The sequence below is a fragment of the Musca autumnalis genome, unplaced genomic scaffold (assembly GCF_047663935.1).
Source record: "Musca autumnalis isolate F117 unplaced genomic scaffold, ASM4766393v1 scaffold_2, whole genome shotgun sequence".
Classification (NCBI taxonomy): Eukaryota; Metazoa; Arthropoda; class Insecta; order Diptera; family Muscidae; genus Musca; species Musca autumnalis.
Window position 1 is genome coordinate 99,446,732 of NW_027411755.1, and position 25,641 is coordinate 99,472,372.

General features: G+C 35.5%; 1 protein-coding gene across 4 annotated transcripts in view; it reads left to right on the top strand.

The window, feature by feature from the left end:
- The window catches only part of Utx (Utx histone demethylase), a 420,122-nt gene that overhangs the window by 172,230 nt on the left and 222,251 nt on the right, over positions 1-25,641 (top strand). For all 4 annotated transcript variants that reach the window (XM_073968616.1, XM_073968617.1, XM_073968619.1 and 1 more), the window contains 2 exons: positions 5,458-5,586; positions 5,642-5,867. In XM_073968616.1, coding sequence (XP_073824717.1) covers positions 5,458-5,586; positions 5,642-5,867 — 355 coding nt within the window. The remainder of the gene's footprint in view (positions 1-5,457; positions 5,587-5,641; positions 5,868-25,641) is intronic.

Sequence of the window (25,641 nt, forward strand, 5' to 3'; positions counted from 1 at the left end):
CCGTCAAATTCAGGAGGCTTCATTTTCAGAGTGTTATCAATAACTCGCACTGGACCGCCTTTAATTTCCAGTTCCGACATTTTCTTTTCCAGATTCACAAACTTCTAGTCGTGGGCCAGAAATTGCCTATCCAATTTCTTTAAATGGTTTTCCACAACCTCCAATCGCTTTTCAATAACTTACGTAATATTCTCGAGTCTTTCGCTGATTTTTCTAAAATTTGCCTCTAATTCTTCCAATTTTTGGGAATTTTCGTCCAATTCCTCCGTCAGACATTTGAAGCTTTCTTTTATTGCAATAGATTCCTCTTCCATTCTCCTACTAAATTCCTGTATCAATGTTGCTGTAATCACTTCTGTAACCTCCCTATAACTCGGAACCGCCTCTGCAGTTTCATCTCTAATATCATATTCGTCGATGTCCATTCTGAGGCGCTCGAATAATTCCAAAATGCGTTTTTGTAGCTCAGCCTTACTTCCAGTAGTTAGCAACCCAAACTTAGATAGCACCTTCTTCAAGTCTTCCTTTCGTAGATCCTTGAACTTCATCTTCATTGTAGGATTATCGTAATCCCACTTCTGACACCAATTGTTACGGAATTAGATTTAACTAAACTCCGTGTAGACGTTGTTTTATTCCCCAGTACCATTTGTACCAATAAAAACAGGGTTAGTTTTAGATTACGTTTCTACAATGCTTTATTTACTTATTACACTTATTCGGAACCGACTTTAATTACTAAGCACACAGCTTGTCTCTAGTTAGCACGCAGCTATTCTTTAACCGATCTGTTCAGTTCAACGCTTAAAGCACAACTAACTCGCCGTTGCGGCTTCCACCTGTATTTATCCCCATAATCTCCCTGTTCGAGAGTTATCCAGAACATCTGGTAACACCTCGAATCTGTGCAACGAACACACAGACGCACATTCGCACTAAGCGAACAACCATACTCACATACATGGGCGAAGATCAATACAAATGGACAAGCACACTAATGACTTAATTACAACAACAAACAAATGCAAGAAATAAAGAAGTAGCAAACTAAACGATAATTACATGATTATGGCAAAACAAACAAAAGCACATTAATGAATGGTAAAGTAAGAACTAGAATGATAAAGAAAATTCTACATGGTAATTGTTGTTGCTTAAATAAAGTAACTGCGTAATAAAAACTTACAATTCAAATTTTTAAATTAACGGAAATTAAACTAAATTAACTTAAACCTATCAGCTACATTCGTAACAATATGTTAGTTTATTGGTTGTCTTGCAATGGACTTTCAATTAATACACAAAAAACGGCTTAACAAAACGTTCCAACATAAAAAAAGAACAACCAAATGGTTGTTGTTGCGTTCTAAAAATAAACATATCCCAAAACTAGTACAGTTAAATGTGGCTACATGTGGGAGACAATTGTAGTTGTGTGGAAATAAAGTCCACCCTGCAAACAAATCGTAAATGAATAGGATTGTTAGAGTTGGCAATGCCATCTGCCTTAAAAAATCCGTTGTATTGAATTCCTAATTGCAATTTCGCAATAAATTCAGTAAATAGAACGAAAAATTTAGGGTAGAGACATAGTCAGATTACCACACAAGATTCCCTGATGAGCGCTTCTCACCAAAGTGCGAAACATGTAGTGTAGTGGTTTGTGATGACAATTTCTCTGACATTCTTTTACATTTACAAAATCTTCTGATGAATCAGCTCGTCTCGAAAGAGAAAAATAACAAAATTAAAACATATGATCATCATAATCATAATGCCTCATTTTGTGTATTGTATTGAGGTTTTTGGGGGTAGTTGTGGTTTTGTCCTACGCAAGTTAAACCTTCTGTTTAATAAAGTAATGCGCTATGTTTTTCATGTTAGATGTCGTGATCATATTTGGTTGCACATTTGATAATTTTGTGACTATTAGGTCAATGTTGTTCTTCTATAAGGTATATAAAATGCAGACACCTACTCGGTGAGGAAGACTCAAATACTTGTGCCGTGTTTGACTCCATTGTTGGAGAAGTCTTCTTTTCTAATAGTTTCTCGTGTATTTAACATTTTGCCACCACAGCTGAAGGTATTTAATTCCTCTTTAAATTGTTACAAACGAAAGTTATATGAGCGTTTTAATAGCAATGTAATATAAAATTCATGAGTTCTTATGTTAATTTGTTATCGAACTATAATTGTATGGCTGGTTTAAGACTTTTGCTTTTACATTGTATTCATTTGTTAGCTTTATTATTTTAAGAATCAAAACATTGTTAAATATAAGTTTTTGAGAGTAGTAAATGTATAGTGGTTTTTGAAACCGATCATGGCCCTATGGGCTAGGTTTTTACATGAGCATAAATAAATTAAATTAAATGCTTGTGATGTTGAAAAAGACGCTGGGATATCCCAATTTCCAATTTATGGAATTATATTTCCATGTCAGATATTTCTGCTTCTGTTGGACCTATTCCAAGGACAGAGCTTGATAATGAAACTAAACCATCTGAGCCTTAAATAAATACAAATTGTAGCATTTATGGCAAAATATCAGAATTATTGCAAACAGCGCTAAGCTATCACAATTTTAATATTAGCGGTATTCACTCATGGTGGTAGGTTTACAACTCTTGTTAATGTACTATATGTACGAAGTTTTTTTTTTACAACAAAGTGTGAACGTCTTTTTTGTGAATAATGTAAACAAATCAAACATCTTAACGTCGCCATAAGTCTATCTTCTAATTTCAGTTTTATTACACTTTTTCACAGAAATTTGTTCTTTTCTTTGCCTCCATTCTTTCATTCTTTTTATTTTTCCTATTTTTCTACCACAAAACAAATCTCCGACATAAAATAAAACTCACAACAACCTTCTAGACCCTTGTAAAAGTACAATGGAATGTTTACAATACTTTTAGGTCGAGTAAATTAACAACCCTTTGGTAAATTAAACTTTCATGTATTTTGTTGTTGTGGTATTGTAAACACTTGTAGATCTACAATATTAACAAGATGTACAATATCTACAATGCCACCATGAGTGAATACCGCTATTTTGAAGTTTTTACTTTACTTTACATTTCTGTCATATGTAAAATGCTGATCAAGTAGACCAGTAATGTCATATTCACACGAGCGTTTCAATTACGTTGTTCTCCTGTCGAAAGACGTACACGAATTAACCCGTTTCCACGACACCATTCGTAATTAACAGAAACATAATCAAAATTTCCTTAATTTTTGTTTCCTTGTTTTCACGAAAATTTGAACCGAAACACACATAAAATATACATTAAATGAATAGGAAAAGCAATAGACTTTCCTTCAAATGTATCTTCTATATTTAACTACACACATTTCATTCATTTTTTCCATAAATTCTGAATAATTTTGTACTTTCAATATATCTTTAAAATTAAAGAGAGAGAGAGACATGTCAAAACAATATTTGTGTATACAGACTTTCAGTTATTTGTTTCTTTTTTGTTTCTGATTTTTTACGCGATTTTGAACTAATGGACAAGAAATGTGTGTGGAATTAATTTAATTTAATTTATTTGACAATCACAGTAACCTAGCCCATAGGGCCAAGAGCGGTTCTAAAAGCAGCTTTACAATAAATACTCTCAGTTACTTATATCTAACAATATTTCTTAGCTTATCATAAATAGAATTATACATAAATAAAAGCAAAAGCATGTAAATTAAGAATTAAAAATATATAACAAAATAATCATTTTTAGAATCAGCTATGCAACAATATATCATTACAAACTAAGACAAAATTTATGAACGCTGTATTTCATTACGATTAAAATGAGCACATAATTTATTCTTGTAGCATTTTAAAGAGGAATTAAATGACTTTAGTCTTCCGAGTATTCACTGAGAGCCCGTTACAAGACAACCAAGTAACCAACATATTGACATTGAAATCAATTGACGACTGCAGAACATCCAATAACATATATTCTCCTTTAAACAAAATTTTGGACATCATCAGCAAAAGCAAATGACATACAACTCCTACTATTAACACAACTCAACAAATCATTAACATACATTACAAATAACAGAGGTCCAAGAACAGACCCCTGAGGAACACCACTACTCACGGGAAGCATACCAGAAACACTATTCTTATATGAAACATACTGTCGTCTATTGAACAAGTACGAATTAATTAAGAAGGAAACACAACCATCTTCCTTCTGCATCTTTATAAAATGTTTAGTTCATTATTCTTCATTCATCTTTTTCATTTTTTCTAAAAATTTTTGTATTTTCAACAAATTTTTCAATTTTGAATTTAAACATGTCATAATTAATTTTTTCGATAAATTCTCTCATTTGTTAGGGATGGGACATACTTATTCGTCGTTCATAGAATTTTGTGTGGGGAAAAATAAGTAATTTATTCGTAGTTATGGGTCGAACAACGAATAGAGAACGAACGACGTACCGTGGAAACGGGCTATAAAGCTTTTAATCAGTGCCAAGTAGATGTCGACAGAAGTCAAATATAAAATTAAATATTAATTATTTTGGTTTAGTTCGCCTTAAGTCATTTGGTATAAAAACCAGATAGGTGAAAACTTTAGTATCTCCCTAAAAGAAATGTTTACGAGTGAACAGCTTATGGACAGGGGCAGTGGTATAGGGTATCACATAGTCGACCCCGACCCGACTATAGCCTTTGCTCACTTGTTTATATTATAAAACATTTTCCTTTATATAACTATTAAAAATTGAGTTCACTTCATTTATAATTAAAAAACACGAATTGTCTATAGATATTTGTGGAAGTGAATTTTCCAGTGTCTTTTTAAAAGCTTTGGCGGGATTTTCGTGTTCCAATTATATATTTTTAGTATTCTTTTCTGCGTATATATATAAAAAAACAAAACGCAAATTTTTTGCAACTGTCTTTTGTGAACAAATCAATATTTCACATACCTACTTTCGTTAGTGACGTGCAAAAAGTTATCCATTTACTTCATCATTTATGCGTCGTAACCGCGTAAAGGAGCCCATAAATAGGGACTATGAAAGAGGTCAAAATAAATCAAATTTTTAGGTTTAGTTCTCTTTTGTATATTCACTATAAAGTTATGATAGAATTAACATTTTTTCGATACCCTATGCTTTTGAATTTCGTCCTCGCTTCGATAATCTGGTCGGCATGAGAAGTATGTATATTGATATAAATGTGACATCTTTTTCGTCATCAAATAGTGAAAGGCTGTTTGCAGAAATCTATAAATTGAACATCTTTTGAGGTATTGGAGAGGCATAACACTCAGTAATTCCCCATCGTAGTATGCATTTGATGACAATTTGCAGTTTATCATTAGTCAGCATCACTTTAGTTAGCATGTTTTGTAATAATAATTATAATTACGAATTTATATAAATATTTTAACTAACACATAATTATATTGCTATATTTTGCAGTTCGTTTTCATGTTGCCCACCTCTATGAAGTTCAAAATAAGTATAAATCTGCCAAGGAGTTGTATGAGCAATTGCTTAACGAAAAGGAGCTGACATTGGAGCTGAAAGCAGCAATTTACAGACAATTAGGTAGTTAGTGTTAATGAATTTATTTGTAAATTACATTCATATTTTATATTTTCAGGATGGATGTATCACTGCCACGACTATTTTGGGGAAAAGAAACAACGTGAATCATATGCCATTCTTTGTTTGCAGAAATCAATTGAAGCCAACCCGAAATCCGGACAATCTTTATATTTGCTTGGTCGGTGTTACGCCGGAATAAACAAGGTGCATGACGCTTTCATTGCATACAGGAACTCTGTGGAAAAGAGTGAAGGAAATGCAGATACATGGTGTTCAATAGGGTAGGGTAAATGTTGTTAAATAAGTGTAACATAATTTTTTATTACATATCATTCCACATATAAAGCGTAACCATTGCTTTCTATAATAATGCAAATATTGCTGGAGTATCAGATCAGACGATTCGGTCCAAAATTTGGCCTTTGTAATATTTTGTCCAAACTTAGTTTAAGTTCGAAGAAGTCCACTACTTCGGGTACCTCCCCCAAAAAGTTCAAAACTTTTTGCATAAATTGTGTGCACGATAACTCTCGTAGGCAGTAACCGATTTGGTCCATACTTTGCTCATCGACATATTTCTGCTAATCTTAGATACATTTAGAATATGGACTATATCGATCCACTCCTTAGGGTAACTCCCCCACAAAAGTTCAACATTTTTGTTTAGGCGCAGTTTAGGGTCTGTGGTCTTGCAGTCCTGTTTACAGCGATATTACTTTTTTCGTGGACCTCTAACTTATACGGTAAACAACTGAAATGATAATATATAAGATAATAGCTATTAAAACGTAATGCTCCCAAAATAAGCTCCACGTCCGAAATGGACTATGCCGATCCATTCCTTTAGGTACCTCCTCTGCAACACTTTTGAGCCAAATATATTTTTGTCGGCAAGTTCATACGTCCTTGTTGCTTTTCATAACAATATTTGCAGAGCCGGGTCCGTTGCTGGCTCGTCATTTTGTGTTTTAATGACAACTTTGTATGGGCTTTGTACTCTACAATTCAAAAATTGGTATTTTATAACTCATTTCTTCGGATAAATTGTCAAACACATTCTAAAAATTTGTATAAAGCCTTTACCTAATTAACTGCGTGTTGCGTGTGCGTTCAAAAATACAAAAACAAAATACATGTATTTCAAATTGAAAACAAAAACAAATACATGTATTTTGTTTTTGTTTTTTTGAACGCACACGCAACATGCAGTTAATTAGGTAAAGGCTTAAAAATCGTTTCTTTAATCTTCGTTTTGATCGGGGACACAACCACGGTTGTCTCACAAATTCTTTTGAAGACCGATGCGTTTTCACCAGGGGACTTTCCTGAACATTTTCTGAAAATATCATGAAATTTGGTTCAGTAGTTTTGGAATGTATTGAAAAGAGTGAGGGTGGTCTGGCTTCGCTTTGCTGTTTGGCTATAGCCATCTGTTATTGATAAAAATCATATGACTATACACCATGACTTACTGCTAATTGAATATAAATAAACATGTGACCAAACACCATCTACTCCATTAAAGCATAAAGCTGCGGGTTAACTGCGAGCTGATATCAACCATGTTACCGAATATTTTTAGAATTAATTGTATAAAGCCCCAAAATGTCAATTCAAAAAATGAGCAAATTAAGAGCGTGGTCGGATGTGTTGGCTCCAAATAAATACCTAGGGTCGGAGACTCAACATTGTCTCCTAAAAATGAATGCTCGAACCAATATTGCTAAAGTTTTGAATATGTAAAAATATAATTACCACGAACAAACCTTAGAAAGTATCAGTCAGCTGTGCTGACGGAGATATACCCTCAGCCACTGGCAAAAAAAAAAAAAACAATAATTATGCCGTATATAAAATATATTGAAATTTAAACCCTTTACGTACCGTAATATGGGGCTGTACCAAATCATTGAAATACCAAACAATTTTAGTAACCAAACTTCTTAATAAAGGACTGGAATTATGTTAAATTACGTTAAACTAAGTTTGGAAGAAATTGTTGGAAAAGTTTTAGAGATATCTTGCACAATAGCCATTTTAGTAATTGCCTGCAGGGTTTTCGAGCTTTTGTGCCATTATCTCAGGAAGTATTGACTTACTCCGGAAAAAAAATTGTACCGCTGTAAATGAGGACGCTAGAACAACCTACTAAAAAAGAATCAAAACGATGCGATAGGGGCGCTTAAACTTCACTTTTATCCAAATTTTGGTTAGGAGGTACCCGAAGAAGTGGACCGATATAGTCCATATTCCTATTGCAGTATCGTTTTGTGAATTGATATTCCTTTTACCAATTAACAAGAAGACAAACACACACGAGTTAATTTCACAACGTGTATGTATGGAATGACTACAATTTGTTTGTGTCAATATAAAAGATATACATTAGGGCTATAACCAAAAAATACCACCACTTTGCCGTGTAGAGCATGGAAATCTATTATGAAATACGGCGTCAATTTTTCTCTATCGCGAAAAAGTTTCCGCACCAAATGCATTGAAGTTCAGTAATGCATTTTTTAATTTTAGCTGTTATGACAACATATTTGCTTTTAATTAAAATTTTTATTTTTTTTGTAATCTAATTTAAAATTATTATCAAAGCGTTCTGGACCAATTTGTTCTCAAATCGCGCCATTTCGGATCATATTAGGAACTTTTGATACTATTGCAATTTTTGCTTTTTCTTTATAAACTCGTGAATTTTATGTTTATATTTTTTTGTACCTACCGGACAAAAGAATATCGGGTCATTTGCAACGAAGTCGCGAAAGTTACAGGCTGTTTTTGTTGGCTTTGCCTGTGAGAATCGTATATGTTTTTTACAAAAATACAACACCAGTACCACGTGGGGAATTTTGTCCTAATAATGAAAACGCGTTTCTAAGATCGATTCGGTGAAAAAAGTTTCCACGCCGACTGTGATTACTAAAACCCTTTTGATATTTTTTCTACTTATAATTTTAAATTTGCTTTGTTTGAATAAAAATTCATAGAAAAAAATACAATTCTCACAGGCAAAGTCCTTAAAAACTGTCTGTAACTTTCGCGACTTCGTTGCAAATGACACCATATTCTCTTGTCCAATAGGTACAATAAATATAAACATAAAATTCGCGAGTTTATAAAGAAAAAACGAAAATTGCAATAGTGTCAAAAATTCCTAAAATGCTCCGAAATGGCGCGATTTGAGAACAAAATGGTCCAGAACGCTTTGATAATGATTTTAAATTAGATTACAAAAAAATAAAAATTTTAATTAAAAGCAAATATGTTGTCATAACAGCTAAAATTAAAAAATGCGTTACTGAACTTCAATGCATTTGGTGCGGAAACTTTTTTCGCGATAGAGAAAAATTGACGCCGTATTTCATAATAGTTTTCCATGCTCTACACGTCTATGTGGTGGTATTTTTGATATTTGCAAAAAAGTGCAAAAAGTTATAACCCTAATATACATACAATTACAAAGCATACTAATCCCCCATACCAGTTGCTGATACTATTCGAATGTTGTTGTTGTAATAGTGTTTATTATTATGTTTGTTGTTGTTGTTGTAGCAGCATATAATGCTGGGTTGGCAGCCGCTGGCCGAAACACTGTTGGTTTCGGGTCAATCCGGTACGTAAGAACCCGCTGGCCGTGGGATTGCTGTTGTTGTTGTTGTAACAGTGTTTTTGTTATGTTTATTTGTTCGTTCCTCTGTTCAATCTGGCTCTGGGTCTATCTCCAGTTCCAGAAAAGTGGCTGCTTCGATGAGATGTATCCACAGATCCACTGGAGTTAGATGGGTAGGTTTGGCGGGGCAGTTAAACAGGTGTTGTGTGTCGTGCGGGCCCATGCCGCATACTGGACATATGTCTTGCACGGCGCGATCGATTTCCGCCCAATACGAATTTAGGCGACTGCAATATCCCGAGCGTAGTTGAGCCAAAACTACTCTGGTTTGTCGTGGCAGCTGACGCTCCTCAGCTGCGATAGATGGAGGATGTACTCCGAGTACTTTATTCACACTATAATTGCTTAAGGCCTTGGCAACTGCGTCCGTGTGAATGCTATTCAATCCTGCTTGATATGCTTGTTGATCTAGGGGTTCTCTCCTGTATCGTTGAACCTCTCCCTCTAGAGCATGGATATCCTTCCTGATCTCCTATAATTATAGGGCAGTTTGTGGTCGGAATTCTGCTACCGTCGACCACGACATTCAACTCACGTCCAAACTGCGCTGTCCATGTGGTGAACAGAGTGGCTGTAGATTTTGTGGGGGAAATCTGCATATTCCTCGAATGGAAAAAGGTGGTAAGATCGGTTAAATAGTTGTTCAGTCTCTCACAGATGTCATCAGGATAGGTACCCGACGCCAGGATCGTGCAATCATCCGCATACGTCACGATCTCAATGCCGCCTGGAGGGGGTGGAATACAGGAGAGGTAGAGGTTAAACAGTTCCGGAGATATCAAGTTGATCTAGGGGTTCTCTCCTATATTGTTGGACCTCCCTCTCTAGAGCATGAATATCCTTCCTGATATGCCTGAATGTGTCGGGCCTAGCCAGCAGATGGTGATTGGGATAGCTCTCACGGTAACACCCAAGCAAGTACTGCAACGAAAGCATCTTATTTTGTTGCTTTACTGGAAGAATCTTTGCGTCCTCTTGTAGATGGTCCACAGAAGACTTGAGGAGGCACCATGTTGTTCTTCAGGGCGTATCACATATCACAGACTGACGCCGCATAGCTTACCACCTACCTATCGCGTTATATGTGGTCAACAAGGTTTCTTTATCTGCACCCGAAGTGCTGCCGTCTGGGGACTTGAGGACCTTGTTCCTACTTTTCAGTTTGTCGCAGATAGCTGTGGCGTGCGCGCACTACTTGAAAGTAGTGTCGAATGTGACCTCTAAAATTTTAGGGGCAGCTTGTGGTCGGAATTCTGCTACCATCGACCCTGATATTCAACTCTCTTCTATACTGCTCCGTCCATGTGGTAAACAGAGTGGCCGTCGATTTAGTGGCGGATATCTGCATATTCCTCGCGTGGAAAGGTGGTAAGATCGGTTAAATAGGAGTTCAGTCTCTCACAGATGTCATCAGCGAAGGTACCTGACGCCAGGATCGTGCAATCATCCGCATACGTTAAACAGTTCCGGAGATATCACCCTACCTTGGGGAACTCCCTGTTTCACTCTACGGGGTTTGGTCTTCTTGTTCCTGAATTCCACTACGTCTGGCGTCCACAATGTCCTCAAACAGCGTGGAGTGCCTGACTGTATCAAAGGCTTTTGATAAGTCAAGCGCCACCATCACTGTTCTATCACACGGCTGTCTCTTGTCCTTGACAAATATATGTGGAGATGGCGTGCAGCCCTGTTGTGCTGCTTACGGAATCCATGCTGATGATCAGCAACTTGATGGCTACTTCTGATACTGGGTAGGACTAAGGCCTCAAGGGTCTTTGCTACGGGCGACAAAAGCAAAGTCGGCCTGTACGATTCACTTTTGCTGGCATCCTTGCCGGGCTTCCGTAGTGGGACCACCCTTCCCATTTTCCAGACTTTGGGAACAATGAGGGTGGATAGCGACAAGTTGAGAACTTTAGTGAGATACTCCACTCTCGGCTCATCCAGCTGCTTCAGAATTACCGTGGAGATTCCATCAGGGCCCACCGCTTTGGAAGATTTGGCGTTCCTGATGGCATTCGCAACATCATCCATTGTAAACCGTGGTGGTTCATCCTCGGCAGAAAGAGATCTGATGCGATGAAATACTCTCCTGTCACTCTCGGGGTACTCGACAAACTGTCGATTGAAATAACTTGCGCGCCTCTTCGGGTCAGTCAACGTAACGTCGCCAAATGTGACTGAGGTCCTATCTTCCATCCTTCACTGTTCGAGAGTGACTTAACCGTTGCCCACAATTCACTTATACCAGCTCCCAATGTTGCAACTCTTCAGATGATTTAACCACTTGTTCCGCTTATGTTCGCCGACCAGCCTGTTAACTTCCAGTGTCAGCTCCCTGGCTCTGGGGTCATTGGGGTTGGCCCGACGAAGTTCATCAATCTCATTTGCTAATCCCGTCGCCTCTGCTGGGAAGTTTGGTCTTACTTCTGGTATTCGACCAGCAGGGATATGGCGAGCGGCTGCAGCAGTGATGATATCTCGGAACGTCCTTTCCGCTACCCGAACATCAGAAGGATTGGACAGTTCTCTGAAGCGGTGATTGGTGAACTCTCTGAAGCTCGGCCAATCAGCTTTCCTATGATTGACGAACGTGCGGCATTCAGAGGTGATGAAATCGGGTGGTCTGCTAATGTTGACAATTATGGGGAGATGTCATTTGTCAGACCAGTTGACATTATGGTTATGTCTGGCGAACTGTGACACATTCCTCTAATTCTGGTAGGGGCGTCCTCATTGACCGTGCAAAACGTAGGGCTATCTGCTGAGCCAGCGCCGTACCCCTCTGGTCGTTTCCGAGGGCCGAATACCACATCTCATGATGCGCATGAAAGTCCCCCAGGACCAGACGATTGTGACCATCCAAAAGCGGGCTAATGTCAGGCTCGTAATCTGAGTTACAGCAATTTCCCGACGGAATGTATACGTTCAGCAACTCTATCTCGGCAGTTCCACACCTGACTGCTACCCCCATACATTCCATGTACGGGCCATTAGAGACAGGCTCAAGCGAGATAGGTCTGTATTGGACAGACTGGTGCTAAGCTAATCCCCCAACTCCATATCTGGTGATGTTGAGCTTGGTTTCTTGCACCGCCGCGACCTTGATGTTCTTCCGACTCATGAAATTTTAAATTGCAAAAAGGATGCATTTTCTGGGATTGGGACAACAACGGCGGGTGTTAAAGGCTGCGTGTGCGGTTGCTGCCGAGGGGACTGCGGGGAAGTTTCAAAATCAGACGAATTGTACCGGATTGACCCGGAACCACACAACACCAACGTTCCGGCCAGCGGCTGCCACCTCAGTGTACATGTACATGTGTTCGTATTTATTCGAATGTTCGGCACAACTTTCGAAAAAGACTATCACTGTCGAATGTTTGGAAAATGTTTTTCGTGTGTAAACAAGCACGTTGTTCTTTTGTTCGTCAACAGTTCGAAAACGATATCATTTTCGAACGTTTGGTGAATGTTTTTTCTTCACAAGAAAAATTGTTTCGAGAAACATTTTTTACTTTGAAATTTTTTAGTTTCAAAAAATAATTTTATTTTGTTTGTATAAAATTCCCATTTGCTTATTTCAAATAATTTCGATATAAATCCTACGTATAATATCAGCAATAAATGTTGATAAAGACAACATATGGGTAGGTTGCCAAACACAAGACAACATTAGCTGTGTCTTTTTACGTGATAATTAGTAATAATTATTACAAATGTTTCAGATTTTGACAGTTGTATAAAGGAAAAGTTGCTGAAAAAATGTTTCAGCAACATTTAGTAAGTAAAAAGACACACCTAATGTTTATCAACTGTTACATATCGAGTCGCAAACATAACAAAGAAATAACAAGTGAGCCAAGGCTATAGTCGGGTAGGGGCCGACTATGTGATACCCTACACCACTACCTATATGTATAATCTTTTCGCTCGAAAACATTTCTTTTAGGGAGATACGAAAGTTTTCACCTAACTGGCTTTTATACCAAACGACTTAAGGCGAACTGAACCAAAATAATTAATATTTAATTTTATATTTGACTACTATCGACATCAACTTCAATAGGCTTCTAACTCTGTGAGAAAATTTCGTGATGATCCATCCGATCAGTGATTGCAGAAAAAGTGGAAAAATTGATGTATTACCGACTCTTGCGATATCTCTATTCTTTGACCACCTACGCCAACCTACTTTGCATAATTTTAAAGATGCGATTTTCTACATTCTTGTTGTTGTTGTAGCAACATATAATGCATTCTACATTCTTAGTCAGGCTTTGCTTTTAGATGGTCCCCAACCAAAGGTGTGATATTCGTCATTATTATTAAAATCACAAAAATGAAAAGTTGGGTTCTATTAGCGACTATTGCGATATCTTCGTTGTTTGACCACCTACGGCACCCTACGTTATCGTTGTAGAGGTGATACTTTGTACTTTCATCTCCAGGTTTTGCCTTTTATATACCACTTATGAACGCTGAGATATTTGCTTTGAATAAAATGTTGAATTTTTCTCCAAATAAATTTAAATTTTTTGCTCATTCGTGACGATCCGATCAAAAATGCGACCTGTAGCGTGATTTCCAATAAAATGGAAAAATGGGATGTATTACCGACTATTGCGATATCTCCGTTATTTCGTCACCTACGCCGACCTAGTTTGCATCATTGTAAAGATTGAATTTTCTAATTTAATAGTCAGGCTTTGCTTTTGGAAAGTCCCCAACCAAAGCTGTTATATTCGTCATTATAATTAAAATCGTAAAAATGAAAATTTTGTTTTTATTTGCGACTATTGTGATATCTTCGTTGTTTGATCTCCTACGAGAACCTACTTAACATCATTAGAAAGGTGATATCTTCTTTCATTGTCAGGTTTTGCTTTTGGTATACCTGAAGCTGAGATATTCACTTTCGAAAAAACCTTGTCTTTTTGTCCACATAAGTTTTTTGCCAAAATCAATAGGCTTCTTCCCCTCCGGGACCCCCATCAACATCCAAAATTTCGTGACGATCCGATCAAAATTGCGACCTGTAGCGTGATTACAGGGTTTAGATGGACGGACGGACGGACACACATAGCCAGATCGTCGATACATTCATTTCGGTATATATAAGTATGGGTCTACGACCATTATTTCGATGCGTTACAAACTTGTTGGCCAAAACCAACTTATAATACCCTCCACACATAGTGGTGTATGGTATAAAAACGGAAAAGTTACATAACAGAAACATTAAGAAACTCCACAAAAAAATGTTTTTCGCCACTATCGTAGAAACCATTATAGGTCCTCCGGCAAAATCAGATGATTTCGATTTGAGCTGTCAAAATTCATATTTTTCATTTGAATTCGCTGTGATGTATTAAATGTCGAACTGTATAGAAACAGGTAGATGTATCTCAAAAAAAGAAAACAAATAAACTTAATGTTGTACACGTAAAATGTCAACATTTGTTGTGTTTGTATGAGAATTTAATTTACAATAACTTATTTTAGCAGTTCAAGTTCGATCAGCTGGTATTTTCTGTTTCGCCAAACAAAAATAACTACGGTAGCAACAGAAAAGAAATTCGCCTCAAAAATTTTTTCGCCTCTGTTTATGAATTTTGACATTTAAAATCTTCGTTTTTCTTTGAATTCGCTTGATGGAGGACCTGTAATTGGGCCATGGTAGAAACTAATCATCATTCATTCGCTAATAATATTATTGCCGATATTCGGTTGCTTAGCTTTTCCTCCTTTATTATACGTAGACAGCTTTGATTGTCCTCAAATATGACAGTTGGCGTAGATTGTTTAATTTGCATGTCTAATAATTTCCGCAACCTTATCGCTTCTTTACAAGCTTCTGAAAGCGGTATAAATTCCACTTCTGTGGAAGGTAATGCAACACAAGTCTGCTTTTTACATGACGAGCTTACCGCGCAACCATTAAACAGGAAAACATATCCAGAATTTGATTTTCTGCTTTCTCTATCTGCTAACTAATTCCATAAAACATTTAATCTTGTCAAGTACTTAATCTTTTGAATGCAACAGATATACTATGGTATATCGAGTATGATCGTCAATAAACGTTACAAAATATGTCTTCTTCCCAGGTAACCGTTTGCATAGGACCGCAAACATCCGTATGAATTAAATCCATCTTGCTTTCTTGTTTTCTTGTCATTTTGCATTCAGAACATATTCCACACACTTATCTTATTCCACAATCTTGAATATGCAATCCATGTGCATGTGCGACTGCGGAAGGTTTTTCAACCTTCCGCAGTTTTTTTTTTTTCATTGGTAGTGTGTATGCGGTATGCAACCAGACGCTTGTGTTTCGTTCTATGTTGTTGCTGTTGCGATTTATTCTTTCACAAACAGACATTAGCGGAATTCACTCATGGTGGTAGATTTACAACTCTTGTATATGTAATAATTGTTCCACAAACATCCCAGATGTGACAAGGGAGACTTCTCTCATATCAATGAGTGCACCCCGATTCATATTAGCTCAATGATATGGGACCTACTGTTTATTGCCGAGTCCGAACGGCGTGTCCTAAGACACCACTTGTAGAGAAGTTTTACAAGGCTGAAATACTCAGGAAATGTCGCCAACATCACTGAGGGGTATTTTCTTGTATATGTACTAGAGTTTTTTTTTTACAACGAAGTGTGAACGTCTTTTTTGTGAATATCGTAAACAAATCAAAACATCTGAACATCGTCGTCAGTCTATCTTTTAGTTTCTGTTTTATTACACTTTTTTTCATATAAATTTGTTTTGTTCGTGGCCTACGTTATTTTATCCTTTTATTTTTCCCATTTTTCTACCACAATACAAAACTACGTCATAAAATAAAACTCAAAACAAAGTGGCGGCAAAGCAATCACCTGTTCTACAAGGGTGTGTAAAGTACAGTTAATTTTTAATAGTAATAAATACTTGCGATTGAACAAATATTGATATTAATTGAAATTTGTTCCAAAAGTATGGGAATAGAAAAATTACAAATATTGTAAAAATTCTAGCTGAAATGTATCTCAATCACGATGTAATGCCCTAAACATAGCCAACGTTTGAGTAAAGTTTTGTGTAATTTCTGGTAGATGAATAAGTGACAAGGTGCTGCCAAGTTTCAATTTTTCTTTATTCTTCTACCAGAAATGACACAAAACTTAACTCAAACGTTGGACGTGTTTAGGGCTTTAGATCAGCAAAACGTGTCAGGTAGAAAATAAGAGAATGACATTTTTACTGTCATAAGTTTGGGTACAACTTTTGCTATTTTTGGAACACTTTTCTAGGAACAATATTCTGTAGCCTAGCTAAAGCAATTTTTATTTTTTACTCTATTTGGTGCTTTTAACATGTAAACAGTGAAGTTCTAAATTTCATATGTTTTTGTAAATCGGACTAACTATGCAGATATATCTACCTTTATTATTGTACCATGCCATTTGACGTTTTAAGCCATGCTTGCAGGGTTGTATTTTTCATTAATTTCATACCTGGCCTACCTCAACTTTATTGTACCATGCTAGCAAGCTAAGAGAAAAAATGGAATGGGTTATTATTATATATTGGACTTAATGCGAGAAAAGCATTTTTTCTTTTTTAACTACTAGTTTGGTGGTAATTTGACTTACTTTGGCAGTTTTTTCTAGACAATCGTTGAATAAATAAATTATTGTTTTGTTCCTTTGGTAAACAGAGTTCTTTTTAACAAATTAAATGCCCAATACATTTTTAATTGGAAATTTTATAGTTGAATCCAAAAGGTGAATGGAAATATTTTATTGGACAATTGAGATATCGCATTTAATACATTCGGGAGTCAATTATCCGTAAACCTCCATTATCCGCGAAGGGAAACAAAGTATTTTTGTTCATTTTACACAGATTAACCGTGCAATTGTTTATGATCCGGGATTATAATTCACTCTACCAAATTTAAATTGACAAAAATAATGCTCCAATGAATTATTTTAGAACAGTTTCAATATTTTAAACTTTACTTTGGTCTTATTTATAAATATTTGTTCGAACACATATTTTTCTGATTAAAATATATGAGAAATAAAGTTACTCCATTATACGGGAAAATTTATTAGACGTAATGCCTCCGGTCCCGACCAATACGTATAATCGAGGTCCGACTGTATTGGTAATAACATCAACACATTTTTCATATATTTGAAATATAGATTATATAATCATTCAATTCCACCAATGGATTTCCCGCTGATAATTTTAACTTTAACAGCAGAATAAGTTTTATTTCGCAACTAAAAAGAGTGACACTACATTATTATTCATTTGTATTTCTGTTATGTATTTCTTGTACGATTTGTAATTTAGTATGTACCTATACCTATGTTGTTGCTTTTGTGTTTGGTATTTCTATGCATTTCAATAAAAGAAACAACCACCAATTATAAATGTCTGTTTTTTGTGGCTTAAGGTTTTATATTTATATTACATGCAAGCATATATTTGTTTGCACCCAAACATATATTTGTTTTAACCCAAACATATATTGTTTGCACCAAACCTACCCAACAACTTTTATTTGAAATTGGTCTGTGTGAAGTAGTGATTGCATAGCTTTTTTGAAGCAGTCCATGCGGACAATGTCCAGGTTGAATCCATTTCATAAAATTTTCACATTTTAGCAATGTTTACATGTATAATAACTTTTTGCAAATAAAATACTTAATAATACAAAAAACAATTTATTTTATGGTATTTTAATTGCCCAGCAAAATGTCTGTATCGAAAAAAGTAATAATGAGGCAAGATATGTCATACTTCATTTTTGTTTGTAGCCAAAGAAGTAGTTGAATAAGATGCAAGTGACTATGTCTTATTATGTGAAAGAAGTCAGGATTTTTTTACAAGAGCATGGTGCAGCTAGAATGTAGTCAATTTTGGATCTTTATCACGTCTATAGAAAAATCATTTTGAATATGGTTTAGGATATTTTTGAGCAGTAAAAGCGAATTTTCTCGTTCGCTTTATATAATGAGATATTTGAGGTATGTATATCATAGTTTTTATAGTCATTATATGCAATTTTTTTAAATAGCACAACTATTTTCATTTAATGGTTTCCGTTTTTAGTATATTAAAATATACGTATTTTAATATTAGTATGTATAATACTAAATCCTTTTTATTTTATTTTATTTTATTTTATTTTTTATTAACAATTATACTTATAATTTATAATTACAAATATAATGAGAGTAGGAGCTCTGGCTACTGAGGCCTTAAGCTAAATACTAAATCCTCAAATTACATACAAATGTATAAATAATGACTTGTTTCAAATGGCCCTGATGTCTTTCAAATCAGTGAAATAGTATGCATTAATCCTCAAATAATAGATGTTAACTTCTCCGATATCCTCAAAATGCTTGCTAGAGGATCAATTTGTAAACAAATCAAAAAATCAATTAAAAAAACCTTTCATGGAATGTATGTTTACTACAAAGAACTATAGATGAGCGCGTGCCTAAAAAAATAGGCGCGAACATGCACGAACAAGGAACAAAATTGTTATGGACATTCACGCACAAACACGGCGTTTTTCTAGAAGGCACGAACACGCACACTCACGCACGAAATTACAAAAAAAAAGATATTTATATAGTTGTACAATTATTTGTTCAAAAATATTCATATATACTTCTAAAATATACATAGTGCAAAATTACCCAGTTGTTCGGGTAACTAGGGCATAACTAGGAATTTTGCTGGCTACTGGTAAACACAATCTACTCGCAATGCTATAGACAGGTGAATTTAACATGGGGATGTCATACGAAGGGGTCTATTGTCCCCTCACTGCATTACCAGTAACCACCCAATACGATAGTTGAGTGAAAGGCAATAGTCTCTTCATTGCATTACCAGTAACCAGTCAATTCGATAGCCTTGGGAAGCCCAATTGTCCCTTCATTGCATTACCAGTACCCAGTCAATTCGGTAGTCAGAAATGATAGCCAAAAATACTAGTAACATTAAGTCATATAAATGGGTTAATGCATATATGCATTAACCACACTTTATTTTATTACATGGAGTGCAAACATTTTACAAATGACAATATAATCTTGTATACTTATAGATCTTGATCCTTGATACCGGAACTAGTCTATGACTACTTAATACAGCGACTTATGTTTATTTGGTCCTTGGAATGTTTTTCTTGTGGGTCCTTCAGGTCCTTTCTTCGAAATGTTTCGGGTGTTATGTCCGCATAATCTCAGCCAATTTTGTGTGTTAAGGCATAATTCATTACAATTTACATCCCAAATTTTATTGAATAAATATTTTGAGTTTGGGATGATATTGCATTTTGAAAGTGCACCCCAAATTCAAAAAAGCATTTTTGCCCCAACGAAATTTTTGGAGCATAAGTTCAATATTTCTTTGGGTTGCAATTTCTTAGAGTGGGTATTGGAATTTGTATTGGACCATTTTTCAAAATGAAAAAAATACCCCGTAAATTGGGGTCCATTATCGTTTGGGGTGGTATTACATGGGGCATTATTTCTGTTTTTTTTTTCAGCAAAATTAAATGGGAGTAGTGGAATGTAGACTAGTTCTTTCACGACATGTTTTGATGCAGTTCTAACGGAGTCGTGAAAAAAGCACTCCATTCCTCACATTTTATGCGTATTCGGATGCGAATCAACGAATGACATCTATTTCTCACATTTTAACTCCATCCGGATGCAGTTCAATCAGAGTCGTGAATTACACTGTGTAACATTTTTAAGGTAATCTTGTGCAAACAATTCGAACTGAGGATTTTTTGAAAGTACAGACCCAAACGACAAGAAACCCTAGTTGGTTTTTGTGTCAGATCCAGCTCAGATTTTATGGCCCCATCTAAACATGGTTAAATATTCAGTTTTTAAAGAAATTCGGGGTTATATCTCTGAAACCAATGCGAATCTTCTTCCAACTTCTGAAGCAAATTTGTAGATAAGGACAAGAATAAAATATTTGGAGAAATAATGAACTCGAAAAACAACACTTATTGCCTTAAATTTCAAAATATATGCAAAAATGCCATAATTTTTATATATCTCGCACCGTATCTCAAAAACCGTTAGTTTTTTCTGATTATTTTCTTTTGAATAAATATTCCCTGGAATGTAATACACAACTCTTCAGAACATGTCATTGTTGCAAAATTCCTCTATCCTGTTGTAATCAGTACATTTTTCAACGACGATTTAATAAAAATGTCAATAATGTAGTCAAATCTGAAATGCGAGAATAAACTGTTGGTGTGAACTTTGTTTGAAATACGTGTTGTAAAAGATATGATGCAAAATACCGCTGAGACAACATGAAGTAAGCATTTTAGAGTTTTAGAATGTTCTGAAGAATTGTTGAGAACTTTATTTGGAAGACTTTTGCAAAAGGTTACTTAGTTCAACTCCCAAAAGTTTAGACGATATTGACCAGAATTTCAGCAATTATCAGGCATGTCACAGAAACCAATTCCGATCGAAAGTGTAACTGATTCCGTATTTAGCTTCTTCAGAAACCGAAAAACGAAAAATTCTTTCGGAATGAAACCACTTTTAGTTTATCAAGTGGAATTGTATTTTTTTTGGTAACATGCCACTTTAAAACACTCCAAAAGCACTTAAAAATAATAAAAATATTGCTTTATTAACAAAATCACATTTAATTTCATATTTTTTTTATCATTTTATTGAAAAAATTCCTAAATTTCCTTTTTTCGTGTAAATCACGTTTTTCTTCGAACAAAGATTTATCGTTTCTAAAAATTAAACAATCTGGCATTACGAATGATAACTTAAAGCAAACATAAAAAAGAACAAAATAAGAACTAACTTAAACACGGTATTTTTCAATCTTATGTTGAATTTTTGCGCCTCAATTATAGTAAAACTGAAAATCCAATAAAAATTAACTATCTTTTCGCACAAAAAAGCTTTCTTTAAACACAATCGCGTATGTTCTGAGATACACTTCACCTCTTACTTCACGCCTCAACCGATCGAAATCTGTGACATGCCTGTATGTAAAATTTTCAATATTGTACAGATTTTGATGCCCTAGATGGAGTTGTCCTTATGTGGTTTGTTCAAAAGATAAGTTTCACTAGTGGTGGGCTACAATAATGCTTAACACAGCAAGGTCATATTCCTATCCGTTTCTGAGATAAAGGCCTGATAAATGCAAAAAAGTGTAGTTTTAGCCCGGTTTATATGAGGCCATAAAATCCGAACTGGATCTGACAGGACAAAACCCTACTAGGGTTTTTGTTGTCTAAATATGTACTTTCAAAAAATGCATACTAGAAGTTGTTTGCATTTTCAGTGTTGCATAGTCCCAGCAAAATGTTCGATGCCAAAGATGCTATTCAAGAATGGGTGCAAGTGAAATGGAATGTCATTTTTTTTGCATCTTCTTCTTCTTTATTTGCCATTCCGTATTCGGGTTTTAGCGATCATACAATTACATAATGATAATTTGGTATATTTAACAAATCAGTTTATTAATTTATATATAGGTTTCTGTTTTTGGCGGTATTCAGAAGAGTTCTTTCATTATGGTGTCCAGTCCAGTCTTGAATGTTTTTGAGCCATGATGTTTCCCGTCGCCCTCTCGGTCTTCTCCCATCGATTTTTGTTTGGATAATTGTTTGCAGAAGCTTATATTTTTCATGCCTCATAATGTGACCAAGATATGCGGTTTTTTGTGTTTTTATATTTTTTATTAATTGGCGTTCGACTTGCATGCGTTCTAACACTTCGTCGTTTGTAATGCGCTCGGTCCATGGGATCTTTAAAATTCGACGATATATCCATATTTCAAACGAGTTCAGTCTTTTTTCATCTACAGCTTTCAAAGTCCATGTTTCCGCAGAGTACAATAAAACGGACCATATGTAACATTTTACAGATCGTATTTTTGTAGTAAGACTTATGTCGTGGCTAAGTAAAACTTTGTTATGTTTGAAAAAATTGTTTCTTGCCATTTCTATTCGGCATTTAATTTCTCTTGATATGTCCCATTTATCGTTGATGTGAATACCGAGGTATTTGTAGGTTGTCACTCGCTCTATTTCATCGTTATTTATCTTTAGTGGCGTATTATTGTCGGCATGATTCCTGCTTACTACCATATATTTTGTCTTCTTAACGTTGAGTTTTAATCCGTATATTTCGCTATTTTGTGTTATTGCGTCTATTAATTTTTGTAGTCCAGCTATGCTGCTTGCTACTAATACGGTGTCATCAGCATAGCGTATGTTATTTATTAAGGTGTTGTTTAGTTGGATACCAATATTCTTTCCACGTACATATTCTTCGAATATTTTCTCAGAATATATGTTAAATAAAAGAGGGGACAATATGCAGCCTTGTCTTACGCCTCTTGAAATTGGAACATCGTCAGTTAATTCATTATCTACTTGAATGTTTGCTATCTGTTTCCAGTATAGGTTTTTAATGCAGTTTATGTCACTGTCTTCCAATCCGATTGAAAGTAGGATCTCTATCAATTTATCATGATTTACCGTATCGAACGCTTTTTCGTAGTCTACGAAACATAAAAATACATCTTTTTGTACCTCTCGACAATTTTGTATTAATACTTGTACAGCTAGTAACGCTTCTCGTGTCCCCATGCCTTCCTTGAATCCAAATTGTGTTTGTCCCATGCGTGCTTCGCAGATCGAATAGATTCGTCTATGTATTATTTTTAAAAATATTTTAAGAGCGTGGCTCATTAGACTTATTAGTCTATAGTCGCTGCAGGTCTTCGCATTATTTTTCTTGGGTATTGTAATAAATGTTGATTTGAGCCAATCTTGGGGATATTGTCCTGTTTTATATATATTATTGAATAATTTTAAAAGAAGCTTGGTGTTATTTCCTTCTATTAACTTAAGTACCTCGGCAGGTATTTCGTCTGGACCCATTGCCTTTTTATCCTTCATTGACATAATAGCTAGTTGTAATTCATCTTCACTCATTCTTTTTACAAGAGCGTGACCCCCAAAAGATGGAATTCATTTTCAGATCCTAAGCATGCCATCTTCGCTAACTCGGTGGAATGTCATCTTCAACAATTCTTTGGCATGGCATCTGTTTATTCGTCTCGAATCGACCAAATGTTTAGTCTGCACTATAGGGACTTGGGGTGAACAAGTGTATCAAAGGCTCTCCCAATCGACCCAGTACAACCAATGCGTACGAGTGGCCGTCGGTAACAATGAAAATAGAATAAAACATAAAACACAATAGTTTTATGAGTAAAAAGTTTGGCTCAACTGCCGGTGTTTATTTATTGGTAAACAATATTACCTTTGAGAATAATTATGTACAACGATATGTACGATGCGTACAATAAAGCGATCTTAATGTTTTTGTTTGTTGTGTTTTGTTGATGTTGACACCTGCATAGATGCTTCAAGAGGGCGGTTGTCAAATCAATATTCGTTGAAATCTCTCATACTAGTACAGGGGTGTAATAAATGGGCATGAGGAGATTTCAACGAATACACCTATGCAATTCATAGGGCCAATTAAAATTTATGATCAATTCTAACTTTAACATTTGCCGCCTCCTTTGAAACATCCAGATGTTTTAACAAATGCGATAGACAAGTATGTGTAATTAAGTATTCGTATATATGTAAGTATTCAGCATTAGTATGTATAGTGCAGGCGTGAGCATAACCTTTTACATTTTTTCTTTCAATTTGGTTTTTTTGATTTCTTTTGATTTTTTTTTTGTTTTTAGCATTTCACTTTTTCAAAAACATTCTTACATGCTAAACGATGGGCCATGAGGGACCCGATTGATAGCACGTGTCAACACTTCTGATCTCATGCAAACACAGAAGAGTACGAATTCTCTCTGTCAAGAATGCATCTAATTCTTTCCAAGTTGAAAGACGAGACTTATTTTTCACACTCTGCTCCTATAAAGCATGAGTGATCTGAGGCAATTTTTGCAAACAAATGAAAACCACAATCGGATCCCAACTATCCGTAGGTATTTCATAATTTGCCATGGCCGAAAGACAACTATTTATTCCACGCTGTATTGATTTTAGTCCCGAACTGGTTTCCTGATCCAAAACAGGAAGTGGACAAGCCATCATGGATTATTATAAGTGGAATTCAATGCATTCTACGCCAGGTCGAAACTCCTATGAGTCAGAGGAAACTTCGAGACAATTTCTCGAGCCTCACCACTAGTTTTACTCACCAGATGACACAAGCGTTCAATATCTGTTAACTGGGAGTTATTTATATAAACCGCACTGAAAAAATCTCTGAAAGTGGGCCAATTTAGAATATTTCCATCGAAAACCTCAATATCCCAAGGAGGTAACGCAAGATTATGAATGTTATCAAAATTTGTGGGATCAGCAACGAAGTTTGTACCTACTCTAGGACTCCCAATACTAAATATTGTAGAGCTAGATGCCTGTGTTCCCACATCACGAGAATGATGGGACGACAAAATCACTTTCTTAACATCTACATCACAAGACTGTTTTTCCGAAAAAAATATCGCCTGGACGTTTTGTTAACGAATCTTCCGAACTACCCATTGTATTCGGGGACATTTTAGCAGAACTATTAAATTTTGACAACAAACTACTTATCTTTGGAGAACAATTTATAAATTTTTGATGCGTCTCCTTATACTTTTCTTGAATGATATTTAGCTTTTCGGAATTTTCTATAGAAGAGAGGCATCTATTAAAAGCTTCCTGTAAGTCCTTCCACAATTTTCCAATTTCTTCACTCCTAACTTCAAGGTCAAAAAAGTCAATGTCCTCTTCTTTTAATGCACTAAGGTTTGCGGCGAAAGTCACGATAGACTTAGAAGTAAGAATGAATAAATTCATAGGAGTGAAAGCCATATTAGTCAAAACTAGGACAAATCAAACCAACAAAATGGCTAATGACACAAAAGTTTAAAAAATATAAAGCCACAACAAAAAGATAAATTCTTAGCCTACCAATTGTAGGGTGCTGTGGCAAAGTATCCGCGTTAATGTACAAAAAAACACATTTGCATTTGAAAAACGATGAGTTCTAGGACAGAGAAGCCATTACATAGTCGATACGTCCGAAGATTTGCTTTACCACCAATGAAACCAGGTAACGTAATTTGGTGACTATGTGGGTTCGAGTCCTTGGCTTTCCTTTTTCACTTACAAATAATTTCAGATCATCAAGCTTAACTCTAAACGAGAAAATTAACAAAAATCATTTAAAAAATGATGAGGCAAAATTTAAAAAAATAAAAAACAGGCTGAACCCGGCTGTGATTTGAACCCACGTCCTTGAAAAACATATCAAAA